This window comes from Notothenia rossii, assembly GCF_949606895.1.
Source record: "Notothenia rossii genome assembly, chromosome: 12".
In the NCBI taxonomy this organism is placed as follows: domain Eukaryota; kingdom Metazoa; phylum Chordata; class Actinopteri; order Perciformes; family Nototheniidae; genus Notothenia; species Notothenia rossii.
Genome location: NC_136911.1, coordinates 15,979,479 through 15,995,887, shown reverse-complemented (window position 1 = coordinate 15,995,887; position 16,409 = coordinate 15,979,479). Strand labels below are relative to the sequence as shown.

The 16,409-nt window shown below is 41.3% G+C and overlaps 1 protein-coding gene across 2 annotated transcripts in view; it reads right to left on the bottom strand.

Annotated features, from left to right (window-relative positions):
• Positions 1–16,409, bottom strand: part of tmem108 (transmembrane protein 108) — a 44,258-nt gene that overhangs the window by 16,048 nt on the left and 11,801 nt on the right. For both annotated transcript variants that reach the window (XM_079661262.1, XM_079661261.1), the window contains one exon: positions 215–298. In XM_079661262.1, coding sequence (XP_079517388.1) covers positions 215–254 — 40 coding nt within the window. In that variant the 5' untranslated portion in view covers positions 255–298. The remainder of the gene's footprint in view (positions 1–214; positions 299–16,409) is intronic.

Sequence of the window (16,409 nt, the reverse complement as noted above, 5' to 3'; positions counted from 1 at the left end):
TGTGTGTGTGTGTGTGTGTGTGTGTGTGTGTGTGTGTGTGTGTGTGTTTCTATGCTGCTGTAAATCGTATTTGTAACATAGTAGCAGGACTTTCCCAGACATGTTCTCTTTAGACTTTGCATATACAGTATAATGCATACTGGCATTCTGGGTCTCTGGTTGCAAACCCAGGACACTCTGCCGATGCCCTGGTCCCACCCTGGGGTCTACTCACTCAGCAGCTGGCGGCGCAGGACATGCAGGCTTGTCTTCATGGTATCATGTGATCCGGTTCCTCCTCCACAGTGCTCATGGTTCTCTAGTAAAGAGAGAGAGAGAATGACAGATATGGTGAAACTCAACTCTGGTATCAAAATCACATTAAAGTTTTGATATACTGTGATTGTATGTGAGCAGATTTAAGTAGAGGAGACACTGACAAGAAAGGCTTAACCTTGAACGTTTAATCCTTGTAATGACTACCATAAAACAGTAACGCATCTCAGAGTGGATCATATGAATTACAACCAAAACTTTGACAACAAAAGACCAAGAAGGAGAGCCTCAACTGCTAGTTTTCAAATCAGCGTTGTCATCCTGCAGGCTGTGTTGCCCAGTAAAACCAATTACGTCGCATTAAACATTGACCAGTAAGCCTGGTTCTGAGGACAGCCACTGCCTGTTTGTCAGCCCGACAAATACCCAAGGGTGCTCTTTAGGAGAATGACTCACTGATGGCCTTCTGTTAAATGAAAGAAAACACACACACATCTCCTTTCACCCCCAGAGATTTTAGTGTGTGCGTATTCGCCTCCCTTTGTGGGAAGTGCCCTTGTGCAACACGGTGCCCACACTAAGCTCTCTCACAATCAACGTAAACAGACACATGTTTCTAAAGAAATCTATTTTGAACACACACACCTAGCACCCTTCACCCTACCTGCGTGAATAATCTCTTACATGTGAAATTGGATTTGCACCCCCCCCAGGAGGAGAGGTCTGGTATCAGGCAACCTGTGATTCTGCGGGAGACGTGTTAGATGAGAGGGACAGGCAACACAAAGCACAGGGCAGTAGGGTGCTGATCCTTTCATAAGGCTTTACTTTGTCATAAATGCAGCCCCGTTCAGGAGACTGAAGAGGCAACACACCACATCTGAGTCATTTTGTCGCCATTGTGGCAACCTTTCAGTGTTTGTATTGGGCTATAAATCTGAACTATGCAACCACGGACCATTTTGAAATTGTTGAATTGAATACGGTCGGAGGACACATGCCCGAGCAGGGAAAATAACATGTTGAGTAACATAGATGATATTAAACATAACACAAATATTTACCTACAATAGTCACAATGTTTGACCGCTACAGCGACTATCCATCTATCCATGTTAGCAATAGCTTACTTATGGGAATGGTAGAATGCAAAAATCACAAGAAACAATGTATTATATTAAATGTTTGAAAATAATTTATCTATTTTTCCTTCTAACTCTACTTTCCATTTACAACAGATCAAATAAATGAAAAAAATAATGCAAACATGTTTTACTAAATTAGTTGTCAAGGCAGTCCTTAATTTAGATAACAAATGTGTTCCAATAAAATGAAAACAGAGCTGATTGCTGCTTCCCCGCTCTTAAGTCACAGCTTAGACAATAATGGCGAAGGATAAGACGCATACAAGTAAGACTAATGAATGAATACAGTAATAGCAACAGAACATTTGTTTTTCCCAGCTTCTGAATAAATGCCACCTATCCCAAAACCATCCCCACTGCCCACTGTAACCACACCATAACGCTGCAGTCATAGTAAGACCTTTTGCCGCTTTACTCCTATCTTCTGCTTTATATTTTTTAGCATCAAGTTCCTGGCCTAATGAGCTCAATGGCAGGGTGCGAAGAGAGCAGCTGAGCCTTTCCACGGTGATTACACCTCATCAGCGCTGTCAGGCCAGCTCAGCCACATTGACATGCTCTTTAAATTGCAAGGCACAAGGGGTGAGGCCAGGGAAGGGTGGGAAGAGGAGAGATAGTGGCAGGGAGAGTCTGATTTATACTTCTTATCACAGAGCACAACAAGGTTTTTGTTTAGAAAGGAGGATAAGCATGGACAAAACACAGCTGTTCAAGAAGCTGTATTGTAGTTGCATGCACATGTGCAGGTAAAAGATCATTTGAGAAGACATCTAGGGTCACGGCACAGACAAAACCCCTGACAGTAGGGTCACTGGCAGCAGCGGAGAGTGTTTTAATGCAATGCTTAACACTATCCCACCAACGCAGAAACTCCATTCAATTCTAGTACCTCTGTTTACCTCTGGAAACTGGTGAGGGATCATGTCCTTGTTACTGCACAAGGGAGTTCCTACTGGATGGAGACCATGTATTTAGGCAGATATTACAAAATGCAGTCCTCTTATTCATGTTTAAGAGAGCTCTGTGTGGACACAGCAGGGTGCCAACACACAAAGGGCTTGGAATAAAAACACAGAGTTGTGTGCCAAAATACATTAGGAGTTGCTCAACATCATACGACCTCCCTGATAGTCTTCTAACCTTAGTTAAATAAGACAAATCAAACTAGACTACCAGGATCACATTTTATTGTCTTGCTAATACCTGCAAATACTTTATATCACAAATGCCTGACCTAGGAGGCATGAATGGGTGGATGCATGTGTACGTGTTTGCAGCCAGGCCCGTACCCAGGATTTCGTAAATACAGAGGTCCAAAACATGCTAGGGGAGCTCGGGGGAAGGCCCCCCCAATTTTGGGAGGATTTTCATGATCTAGATATCTGTTTTTAAGTCCTGTAGGGGGGCACAAATTGGATGATATATTAATTTCAAACCATATCAGTGGGCTGCAGCATAAATTATATTGAAAGTGTAATGCATGATCCAATAATGATCCTCATTATAATCTGGAGGTGCAGAAGAGGCTAAAATGCTTCCAAAACATTGGAAAAGTAATGTCTCTGTCTTCTTTCTGTTCATTACTCTCTCTGTCCTTTACGCATCCCTCATTGTTAAATGTATGCTCCTCCTCACTTGTCGCTCCTGCCAGTGTATTACAAATAATTCAGTAATTTAGTTCATTTGACTTTGCAGATAGATAGATGGGGTAACTAAGCCTACATAGGTTGTGTTGAACAGCACATGAACATAATGTAAATACAACCCTGGGCTCAGAAGGCTGTCCCTGCAGTCCCTCTCTGACTTCCATCACTTTCTCTCTGCCTGTCCTGTATCTCCCTTACCAAAGCTGAGCTTGGACTGATAGTCTTTTAATTATATCTGTGTCAGTGAAAAAAGAAAACAATGCAATGTTATCTCCTCAACATTTTACTCAAATTATAATGAAAGAAAAGCATTGAAAGTTTTGTTAAAAGGTCTGATATTGGATGAATTAAATTAATGTTGGCTCTCTAGCTATTTTATTCATGCAATTTAAACCAAAGTATAGCCTATAGCTCCAATATAAGTTATTGTGCATGTTGTCATACGTCCACTGACAAACATAGTGCGTTCACACAGGATCTGCGGCTGGTCATATGATGTCCTGTCATCAACAGAAACACAAGCAGCTCGCTTGACCCAGATGATCTCAATTACTCCACCGCTGCTCCTGTGTTGTGCCGTGGATTGAAGTCGTGTTCGCAGGGCTGACGTCATTTCAATTATTGGACGTTTCGTCTAGTTTTCTAAGCGGAAGAATTAAATAAATGTTTTACTTTGTAAAATGTTTCGCATTGGAATGAACGTCAGTGTTTTATTCCTACAGAGTACATGGTGAAAGGATAATATGTGTTTTGTCAGTATAGCGCTATTTTATATCTGATACTTGATAACCATGAATAGTTGTATTCATGGTTATCAAGTATCAGATATACGTAAAAAATCACAAGTAATGATATCACATATTTCTGTATTGTAATGCCACTGGTATTTATTTTATTTGTGTATTGTAAGGTGACATTGAATGTATTATTGTCATTGTATCTGTGCCTCTCTCACACTGTTAATGTTCTTTTTCTTTTCGATAAGGTTAATCCTGGTGTTAATAGGGAAGATCTGCACGGTTCTCTACAGCCCATCTTCAGCAGAACAGGTGGTGCAGCTGCCTGGTTTCGCACCCCCACTATAACTTTGTCCAGGGTGGTCGTACTCCCACCAAAATCACACTGTTGTTTGCTGTTCACCTGTAGTCAGTGTACACAAAAGCATTTTACTCTGGGCTCAGCAGGTGAGAAACTAAAGGGGGGCTTCCACATGTGGCAGACCAGGTGTTGGTGCTGCCGGGTTTGGCACCCCCACTATAACTTTGTCCAGGTTGGTCGTACTCCCACCAAAATCACACTGTTGTTCGCAGTTCACCTGTAGTCTGTGCACACAAAAACATTTTACTCTGGGCTCCAGGATCGGCCCTTGGCATAGGCAGTATAGGCGAATGCTAAGGGTGCATCAACCCGTCGGGGGCGCCGAAAATTGGGGAGAAAAATAAAGAAAAAAAAGTTAGAAATAAAAAAATAATAATAATAATAAATTTCACAACAACACAATTTCCCGATTTTGGATCAACAAAGTAAATCTTATATCTTATACTAACAGAACTACGCTTATATTGCGTACAGTGCCAATAAACTATGGCACAACCCCCCCCCCCCGCCTTCAAAATCAAGTTGAACTGCCCCAGCCCCAGTAAAAACCAGAGGTTTATGTGAAATTGTTCTTTTTTTTAGATAATGGTTTAAGTGTGAAATTATAGGTTTTAATGTTGTATTTATGTTAATTTAAAAATAAATCAAACTCCCAAAAAACGTATACAGCTTCTGTGTGATTTTATTAACATTGGAATTTACTGTGTAAGCGGCCACGGGGGAGGAGAGCTTGAGAGAGCTCTCTCCTGAAAGACTGAGCGGCTCTGATAACCTCAGCTCAGTGAGGTAAAGGCACACCTTCATATGATCATTATAGTTATAAAAAATAAGAGAATAGATGAAAAACAGGTATAAAATACTGTATGACAGTACAAAAAAGTTGTTATTAATAAACAAGATTACAGTTTAAAAGGAGAGTGATTTGTAAAATATCCTTAAAGAAAAATAAATCTGCTTACAGTTCTGTTTCATATGGATGTTGAGAGATGTATCCATAGATCTCTTAATGTTGCTCTCAAAGTGCACCAGATTGATGCTTTTAACTTCAACATTTAAAAAAAAATCTTCCCGGGGGAGCATGCCCCTGGACCCCCCTAGAGGATGTTAGGTCCACCCCCCACTTAAATCATGTTCACATGGATAGTACACTAAATACATTCGCACACATATTGTGTCCATATCCTTCTGTTTTGGTGGTCATGCCACAACCGTGCACGTGCGTGCGTGTACGTGCATGCATGCACGAGTCATAGTGAGTGTCTGCATTTGGGGGGGGGCGCCAGCTAAAATCTTGCCTAGGGCAGCAAATTGGTCAGGCTCCTGCTGGTGAGAAACTAAAGGGGGGCTTCCACAAGTGGCAGACCAGGTGTTGGTGCTGCCGGATTTTGGAACCCCCACTATAGATAGTCGTGCTGTCACCAAAATCACACTGGTGTTTGGCGTTTGTACATCCATGGGTACAAGTCCAGACTGCGGCTGTTAGTTGATAAATGAATGTTGTCTTCTTCTGTTTGCTTAAATGTAGGCTACTTAGTTGTGCAGCGCCCCCACTGCCAGTAAATGGAAGTACTACAAAGAACCCTGTTAATTATGTGCAGTTATTTCACAAGTTTTATTATATTTATTTATTTATTATATACACCTCGAAAAAATGACCAAGGTCCGGACCTCGTGACCTCAATGGTGGGTACGGCCATGGTTGCAGCTATTGTCATTTATGCTTGTTTTAATGCTGTGCTGTTGAATACGATAACTTGTTAAACCCTCTTTTCCTACAAACCCCCAAAAAGCTAAATTGGAAATGATAAAACTATGATCCTTTTATTGCATACAAAATACACCAGCATTAACAATAATTGGTCAAGTGCAGGAATGTATCACAGCTCCTCTTCTGGTGTACATCGACAGCTTAGCACTGTACTCATAGCAGCTTAGCTTCCTACTGGTTGCATGGCAACTGACATCCACACACGACGACAGCTATCACCATGGCAACCCTAATAGTACATTATATTCAAATTCATTCACAAGGACATGTTGGGGCTCGCACTGAGTTGGGAAAAAAAAAAAAAAAGGGGAGTCATTGACTGAAATTCCCACTCACCATTGGCACAGTGAGGAATCTGGTAACAATATGCTTTTCTCTGGGACTCTGTACAGGCTTTGTGATTGCGGTCCTCCTGACTGGACCTGGTCCCAAAAAGGTCCCGGACTGCAGCTCTGAATAGAGTGTCTTCAGGGGCCGCAGACTAGAGGCCAAAGCCAAGGTCACCCCAGACGTCACACGATGAAATAAGCCTGTCACTCCGGCTCGCTGTGGCCCTAAGCCGCAGGGATAACAATGCTTTTGATTTTGGACTTCCCTCTATTCTGCGGTTATGTATAGGAGCCGTGGCAACAGGCTGGCTGTTTGCCCACTGAGGCTGCAGCCTGAGAGCTTTTCCATAACGAGAACGGGGAAGGAGGCGGAGGGAGGGGAATTGTGGGATGCGACAACGACGGTGTGAACTACAGTGTTGTGTTCTCACGCATACAACTGATAACTGGACCTCCAATCACAACCGTTTCAACTGATGCTTTTCTTCCAACAGTTTTGATGCCACGCTCTCACGCTTCATTTTATCTCTTTGTTATATACTGGAGGGAGCTTCTGTCTGAGAGCGGAGGCACTGATTCAAAAGAGGGGTAGTGTGAAGCAGAGACTTGCAGCAAAATACAGTAATGTATAAAGTCTCTTTCAACATTTACAGCACTAGGATCATATTAAAATCTGAAACATCAATGTTGAACTTATTGAATCAAAGCTCAGGCTTCATGTGATCTAAGCCCCATTGAAGTTAAACCAACTTCCTTCTTCCCTGCCCTTCCACATCTACTCAGGGGACACGCTCACACAGTGGGCCCTTTTTTCTCTTGATTTACCCTTTGATGGAAATCAGCCCCTGATAGCAATTTTTCCTGTTCTGTCCATGGAGTAAAGCTTTAACTCTGGAGTGTTTATTCCATCTCGGTGACCTTGCAAAACAACCAACTGCTTGGCCCCAATGATGTGAGACTGTGGCTTATTGTGTAACAGGGAAGCTGATTACTGATTATAGCTGTGAACAATTCTGTTATGAAACCATTTTCTTCAGTGGGTGGGTTTAAAACCACTGCAAGTGACTCATGAGACACTCTGGGGCTTTGATAACTCAATGGTCCAGCCAGGATACACACAACAACTTAATGATTAAGCGTATTGATTCCATGCAACAACAGACCTAAATTAAATGCAAGCAGCAAGAACTACAATCGGTTTCAAGGGAGCTTTCTAATCCTTCCATACCTAATGGCAGCCATATTGCTGAGTCACAGTGGTGAGCTGTATGCGTGAGCGCTGTCAGTCGTGGACCTGGATGGTAAACCTGGCAGGATGAGTTGCTGGGGCTGTGTCATGGAGGCTGGCAGAAGACATGTTATCAATCAGCACCCTAACTCTCCGCCAGGCTCTGCCCGCAGAACAGCAACCCACTGGCCATTAAAATAACATTAGGCTCCCAGCATGGAAGTAGCACATAAGGAAACATATCGCCCTCCCTGTCCCAGTCGGTCACTTTGCTTAATTATGGTATACAAAGTGGGAAACATGTACAAAACTCTGTTAAACTGTTAATGTAAGTCAGCATATTAGCTTAGAAATAATAGTAATTGTCACTGTTTTATAAATGTACGAACCCAAGCTAACTACAGATGGTGTCATACATGAAAAAGTAGTAGGTGAAAAATAAAGACGGAGCAATGTCCATGAATAACACAGTGAGAAAGATGCAGAGGTTACTGTCAGTCAACCCACAGAAATATCCTCATCTTACATTTATTTGAACAGCATGGAAAGTGTTTGTGTTAACAGACACTATGTAGGTAGGATGGATGAATCGCATAATTCTGACTAGTTACGTCAAAATAACAGCCTTTCCCAAACAGAAAACCTGAAAGTGATGTCAGAGTAAGTAGTTTAGTGAAACAAAAATGTCAATTCAGATCAGATGTTCAATACAATAACAAGCAGAGATCAGCCATATTTGCATATATTTTCTACAAATACATTTCCAGGTATAAAACTGTTAGCTTCAAATGGAAAAATGCCTCCAGGTTGAATATCAATATCATACAATGTCTCAGGATACTGGCAGCATGCTCATACAGATAGATTTGATGTGCTCAGGGAGCAAGCTGTCAGCTCACATCCATGTCTTGGCAGTAGTCCTGCCTTGTTAACATATTGCATATGCCAGTACTGAAAAAGCAGGACAGTGAAGCATTAAATATGATGCGCTTGTCAATAGTCATTAATGTAGAATGTGTGGAGAACAACACAGGAGTAGAATAAACTTTTCTGAGTGTCACTCACTCGGTTTGCTTATATCCAAGACCATTATCCTCATTGTCATACATGCCAGAAACACAGAATCTCAGCTTCACTCTTAGATCACTTCCACAATGACCAAAACCTTCTGTAGCTCTGACAGCATGAATGAAACTCTAACTTGTTTAGTGGAGAACTCCCACTCAGGAAGAGCAGAGCACCTGTGCTCAGGGGCAACCGAGGAGGAGTAGAACAGCATCGCATTACTCAACACACTAAACCACAGCCAGGACCAATGACTAAAGCAATTCATCAGAGGATTCATGGCCAAAACCCTGTCTGTGGGTGTGTGAACACATGTAAGACACAGACAGAGAGTTAATGGTAGCCAGCTACAATTCCTGCCCATTTCTACCCCTGCAACAGAGTCCATTTACACTTTGATTTAAAGAGTTTTACTGCATGAGGTTCCTGTGCATTTCATAGCTGTTTGGAGCAGGTCAAAGTCAAGTCTCAATTCCTTTCAACCAACTCAAGTCATTCATATAGTTCCAGTCAAGATCTCTCTAAGTTAAACAAGTTTGCCTTCAAGTTTAAATCACCAACGGGAGGACTATTTTTCTTTATAAGCTATGCTTTTCTTCTTCTACGTTTATTTTCCATTGTCTTTTTCATTATTTGTGTATATCAATATTTAATTGTATGAGTGGAATTAAAAGAAAAGCCAGGATTACCAGCCGTCAAGCAGATACTTGATGTCAGGTCCAAAGTTTCAAGTCTTTATTTTTAACAGATACTTGATGTCAGGTCCCAATTTAGGCTTGAGTCCAAACTTTTGTGACTTCATTCGGACCTGATTCTATGTTCCAATAGGTTTGGTTCGTGGACTACCGTTTTAAAGCCTTGAGATTGGCATTCGTGCTGTCGCCATCTTGTTTCTTGTTGTGGCCATCTTGGTTTTTGGGAACCAGAATAGGCACAAGAGGGTAGAGCTAAGTACCACCAATTAACTTCTCAGGGGAAGGAAGGCAAGTCAAGTCTTCAAGGAGTTATTTATTTTGTAGATGTAATGTCAAACTGAGTCTTTAGGGAGTAACAGATCAAGTCCTATATTCTCATGTCCTTATTTGGTTTCAACCCCAATCTCACAGGAGTCAAGTCATCATGTTTTGATCTAAGTCTCAACCATGTCTCAAAACTAAAGTTGAGTTTTTATTGAGTCAGGTACAATATGTGGTAGGTAAAGCACTCATATATTTTTACACTGTCAGAGAAGGTGTCGGACTCAAGCATCTTTATTGTATAACACTAAGCATTATCATTAGATCGAGGGAAGGCCAGACTATCTGACGGATCCAGCAATGGACTGAATCAGTGGAACAAAGAGTCAGACAGGTAACAGAGCCTGTGTCACTGGAAAGACGACACCACAGACTGAGTATCAAGCACTTGGAACGAATGAGGGGTTAGCGTTGTTTGCGGATGCATTTGATTAGCGTTGACCTGACAGGCCAATGGCACACTGGAAAAAATGTACTGATGATGTTTCAAGAAATCACCCACATAAAAATACATTACAGAATATAAAAAGGTGTTAACTACCAAAAGCCACATGTAAAGAAAGGGAGTGTGCGATTATAAAAACTAAAACAGTAGAAACAGGTTTAGAGAAAGTGCTTCATCACAGAGTACATCAATATATTGAACATCATGGGTTGACAAGGTGTTAGATGATGTCCAACACTAAATCTGGTTTGATGGATTTCTCCTACCAGACATCCCAAGTGAATGGTATTTGGCTTTTTATTTGTTTTAGACTGTGCACAGACACACACCTGGGGACCTGGATTACCTGCAAATACTCTGCACAAGCTTCCACCTTCTCTCCTGAGAGAGTCTTCAGCCAGGCAGTAAAAGAGCAGACATTGGGATGCAGCTCACCCTCACAATGTCTGAGTCGTAAATGTCCTCCCTTCTCTCTCAGACTCCATCTCTCTGTCCTTACGTGACCCCTGACTGAGTGAGTGACTGGCTGCTACTGTGAATTCATTGGTGATGTAGAGAAACCTGAGACTACAGCGTGTCGTGTCCCGCTACGCCTGTCACGACCGGTAACACAATAAAAAAATAACATCACCGCAAAACAGGTGAAAGGGGCTGATAGTTAACTCACCACACTTCCTGAATGCATAATGACATCGCCCAGACCTATTAGGTTTGGCTGCTTAGTTTAATGGAAATGCATGTTGTTATGCATACCAGCTCTGAAAAGGCATGTTAGCCAAATAATGTCTCTATTAGAAATGATTATAAAGTATTTTCAGGTCCTAACACACTTCCATGATTATAAATATCTGACCACACTAGAGAGTATCTGACTGACCATCTGTGCCAAATGACATATAAACAGATTTAAATCCAATGGGATAAGTGCTTTCAGCAGCATTTAGTTGATAAAGATTTCAAAAGGGGAAATGGTATGTTGTGCTAATGAAGTGAAAATGAGGTACCGTGTTGACCACACTGCTTAAAAAAGAGAACACCAGTACGGGAGACAGGCCAGTTCAGAAGGCAGGATGAATAATGTAAAAAAAAACGATCTCTATCAAGATTTCTGCTCAGCAGGTTTGAGAATAAATGAATAATAAGGCTGCAATAAAATATGTTTGCAAAAAGACAAAATGAACCTTTCTTTGCCCTTTTTCTCTCTGCCTGTTTTTCTTTTATATCTACTTCACCAAAAGAAAAACATTTGATCAAAGCCTCATCTTTGGCTTCTGTTTTGCAGCCAGACCCTTACATCTCAGGGTGCGGCTGGAAACCATCAGGCCGACAAACAGATTGACATGTAAAGTCTATCTCTGTAGCTTGGCCCACATTGATTATCGAACCAGAGCCACTCAATGAGGCCACAGTAACCGATGACAAGCACATAATCCTCCATGTAATGGCTGTCAATGATCTGAATTTACAGGAGGAAGACCTTTGATGAAGTTTTTGACCTCATCCATCAAACATGTTATCAGTACTAGACAGATATGCCTCTGAAGTCTCCTTTCTCTAACTTCTGAAGCATTATTTTTCTTTTCAGAAACACTATTTTCAGATTTACCGATGTAGTTTTGACTAGAGCTTTTGATTTTACTCCGAAGACACAAACTGGTTTATCGAGTCTGTGCAGGGATATCTTTCATTGCTGTCTGCTCTCCAGGGATGGATCTTTGGCAGGGTGGGGATGATAGACTAACTTTGCATAAGTGCACGGCTGTCAAACTCCCCGAAGTCTGACAACGACAACGGGAAAAGCGGTTCCAGCTAAAATGATCGCAGCGGTTCCAGCAAAGGGCTTGATGTTGCAAAAGAGCCCTGAGCTGCATACCCTCTCCTCTTCTTCATCTCCCATCTCCCTTTGCTCCCCACTTCTTTAATGTAATGTCATGGTTTCATCCCAATAAGTATCCTCCTCTATCCCTTCTCTCATCTTTGCTTGAATCTTGGTCTTCATGATCAGAGTTCCTTGAACCAAAGGGGCTGTTAAAAGGCTGCCAGGAATAAAAAATATATGAGGAACATGTTAGCAATAATTTATATCCTTTAATAAAGCTATGTGTATCGACAATTTAAGTGTGCAAAGATAGCAAGCTATGAGCTACCGAATCTACTGTATTCCTTGTACTAACAGGAATTTCCAATACATCACTTTCCTTCCTTCTGTGTTTTTATGGCTAACAACTTTACTGTTGTAAGTTAATGCTACATGAACACTGTATCATGCAAACTACACATCATCAAACGGCAGACAAAATGAGCAACTGGCTATAGTAAACAGCTAGCTAGCTAAAGCCAGATATGTTCTTATTTGGTTTCAAGATAAACTGCAAATGAATGCTAATGTTGTTCACTGTCTAATGTTTTTAAATAGACAAATGTTGGTTAACAAGTTCACCATAACAAATTTGGATAAGTGATGAGTCGATTTTGGTTTTTCCATCTGCTGCCTCCAAGCAGCTAAAAACCGACAGCTTAAAAAATATACTTTCATCTGATGTTTCTCCAGTTTGCGTACATTTTAAGCAGTGATCATAAAAATAGTGGGCAATTTTGACACCATTTAAGTCTTGATTTCCACTACTTCATTATGCAATTGTCAACTCAAAAAAGCCAATCTATTATAATGACTTAGGAGTAGGTCTGCCACAGTTGTCGGTGTAACTGACAGTGCATGGTGTTCAAGAGATTACCTATTTTAAATTATTTTTTTCTTAATTAAAAATGAAAATCGAATTTTTATCCTTTTCAGTCTGTACTTTCCCATTTGAAAAAACTCTAGCTAACAATGATTAGCAGAACTACAGCATATCATATAAGGGTGTCCACCTTACCCTGTGGACCCTTGTTGGCCCCTGAAAAGCCCTGGGAAGCCATTTTGGCATCAAACCCAACAAGTATGTTTTAAATTACTAATAACAAAAAAAGAATGTCTAAAACTTTTTGATTAGCAGATGTAAGTGTGTACTGCAGTGGTGGAGGTTAGCTCTACATCCCATTTCCCATAAAGGCGGGGATGTGGGGTGTCCTCCACCTGACAGCCTGTCTGCAGCAGATAAACACATGTCACACCTCACTCTCTGCCAATAAAGGTGATGGCCGACTTGTTGCTAGCCAGACTGCCCTTTAAAATGAGATGACATGGTCTGAGAGTGCCGAAACGGAATGACTAAGCTGCAGGAGCTTTTTTAAAGTGAGTCAAGCAACATTTCATTATTTCTCTAAAAAGGTTAAATGACTAATTTTTAAGATTTAGTTCATTCGAGTGCGGCATTAATATGAATTCATTTAAATTGAATGCCAGGATAAAACCACTTCTTAAAAAAAAACAGATTGGGACCGTAAGAGATAATAGCCTCCTTGTTAAATACAACCCTGCCCTTTATATTATTTTACATTACATTACATGTTACTAGGCAGACGCTTTTATCCAAAGCGACTAACATACTCAATACTGTGGGCAATCCCCACAGGAGCAATTTGGGGTGAAGTGTCTCAGGGACACAACGACATGCTGACTGCAGTGGGGTTTGAACCTGTGCTGCCTTGATCCGAACACCAACGCTCTATCCACTGTGCCGCACGCCCCTAAATATAAATGAAATTAATTAGAATATTTGTAAATCATTTCAGCACAAAATGAATGTGAGAGAAAGATGGACTACATTTTCAGCATCACCACCAGCTAGAGGGAGAAATATACAGAGTAAGGAATTCATCATTAAAACAATTTGTGAAATCAGGCTGCAACTGTCTTGTGAATTTGAACAGTGCAACTTAAATGTCTATTTATGATGTAGGATGTATGAGTCATATCGTACACTTCAAAAACAGTTAGCAACATCCATGGGACATCCCATCCAATCACATCTCACCGTTCAACCTGTTCCCCGCTGTGATTGGTGAGGCAGAAGGTATTTTTAGCTCCAGATATTCAATAAAAGCAGACACTTCTCCAGAGGTTTTAAATTGAGACAAACAGACAAGCCAACACCACAGCAAAATAGCATGACACAGCAGCAGCACTGCAACGCCAAGGGTGCTGTCAGACCCCATCTATCCTCCACACCCCCAGCGGGCATTACGGTTAACACAAGGCCTCCCTGAACACACCTTACACTCTTATACTGAGCAGGAGAATGTTACACATTGCTTTATCACATCAACATAGGCTTTGATACACCGAGTGTAAACTTTGAGCCCAGTGAGAGTACAAGCACTATTAGTGCACTGCAGCACGACTGCTGCGACATTAAACTGGGAAGGACCATTTGTCAAAGCGCTCCCCAGCAGAAACCCCCTCTGTGAAGCCGTTTCTGAGGGGAGGAGACGTCTTAATCCTCGTCCACAGGAAACAGTGACTCATACATCGATAAAGGTTAACTTTGCTGCCCTCACTTTCAGACGAACTCTGAACAAATAGGATACAAGCATAGGAAAGAAGTTGCGTGTCTTAATAATAATAATAATAATAATAATAATAATAATAATAATAAATGGGATTTATATAGCGCTTTTCTAGACCCAAAGACGCTTAATGATTCATGACATCTAATGAAATATCATCTATGAACATCAAACAATTTAACTTGAGGGTGAGGGATTAAAAATTGGAGTGGTGTAAAATGACAACGCAAGAGGTTGTAATGCCTGGATGTGAACCCAGACATTATTTTCTAGGTTGCACTCTTTGCAAAGTAAGACACTGGGTTGCCACAAACATAGAGGGATGTAATACCATAAACAAGCTTAATCCCTTCAAATCAGCATAACAGATTTAACAGGGCGGGACATCGTGCTTATTTCAACATGCTGACTGTTGAGGGCATAAACAAGCTCCGGGGTAGTTGTGTCATAGCAGTTTGATGTCTGACAGGATACAAGTTATTATTATAACTAAAGATGCTGTAATGTGTTAAACTATATCAATAGAAGAGTGGATCGTACCTTTCAGACCCCTGTTGGATAATAGGATAAATCAGAGGGTTTACCAGATTCACTTTGAAATATCTAATATAAATTAGACATTAAGTACAAAAAAGACAATGAGTTTTGATTTATTTTTTCTCAAACATGTTGAATCCAAGGTCAAGAACGAATTTGCTTGAATACTGTATAGTTTAACCTCTTCAGACTTTTCAAAAGAATGCCCATGATTCTTGACTCTTTGGTTGAAGAACAGCCTATAAAAGGGATGCAAACTTTAAAAAAGGGAAATTACCCCCAAATATGTTCTTAGATATACAATACGCTCAGTGTCCTATGCGTTCAAGCCTCAAACAGCAAAGGAAACTAAAGAAACTGTAAAAGGAAATAACTTCCATATTGAACCCTTTTGTTCCAGAACAATACGGTAATATGTATTTCAAGAAGTAAGGCCACCCATTGTGACAGTAGGCAGTGGAATTCATCCTTTCCTGTTGAGATACAATCCGAAACTCTTCGTCATACAGTATCTATGAACTAAACAAGAAACTATGTCAGGAGTATGACAGGAAACAAGGCCCTTTGGTGAGGTAGACACAGCAATCCTGTGCTGTTCACAATAGTTTGCAATGCGCAGGAGGAAAATCCTATTGTTTCCAGTGTCTCTCTACACTTCCTGTCTTAGTTCACGGGATGAGAACATACTGTATGCAGAAACAGTGAAGCACAAACCTCAGTAGGTCCAGGAAGTTCTACACTCTACACACACATTCCTAATTTTACCCCTTGACACAGCCCCTTGTCTGGTGACAATGGCAGGAACAGAAAAAAAAAATGGAGCAGTAGAGAAGGATGTTTTTGGAGGGAGGGGGGTGTATTGTACCTCATTTCCTTAAACGGTGCTGCAGAGATCGCTCAGAGCCAGCTGGGACGAGTGAACAAGAGAGCAACATCCGTAAAGAACGTCCGCAGTCCAGAGATTTCCCGCCGGGCGATAACCACGTGTCCGGAGACGGAGGGAGAGATGTTGTATTGTATTGTTCTCTTTTCTCCTACCCCCCCCCGCCCCCCCCCCCTCTTATCCACCCCCCACTATTAGTGAGACGGATTAACTCCAAGTGCAGCAAGTCCTGAGAGTGCGTCTGGCGTGCTGTATGCGGACACACACGCACATCCCATCAATTACGCCGGATGAGGCAGAAGCACCCTATAACAACACGACAAGGAAAATTGTCCTGAAACTGGAGAATTTACTCATGGATGAGCTGTCCAGTAGCTCATCTACCAAAAAGAGAAAGAGCCTAATAAGCCAATTTCACAACTAAAATGCATGTGGTGTAAAACACAACAATGCATGCAAGTGTGTGATTGGCAGACTCCGGATGTGGCTCAGATTTAGAGTGATGGAGCCTGGAGTCTTCCGTTCGGACAGTCATGACCTTTCTT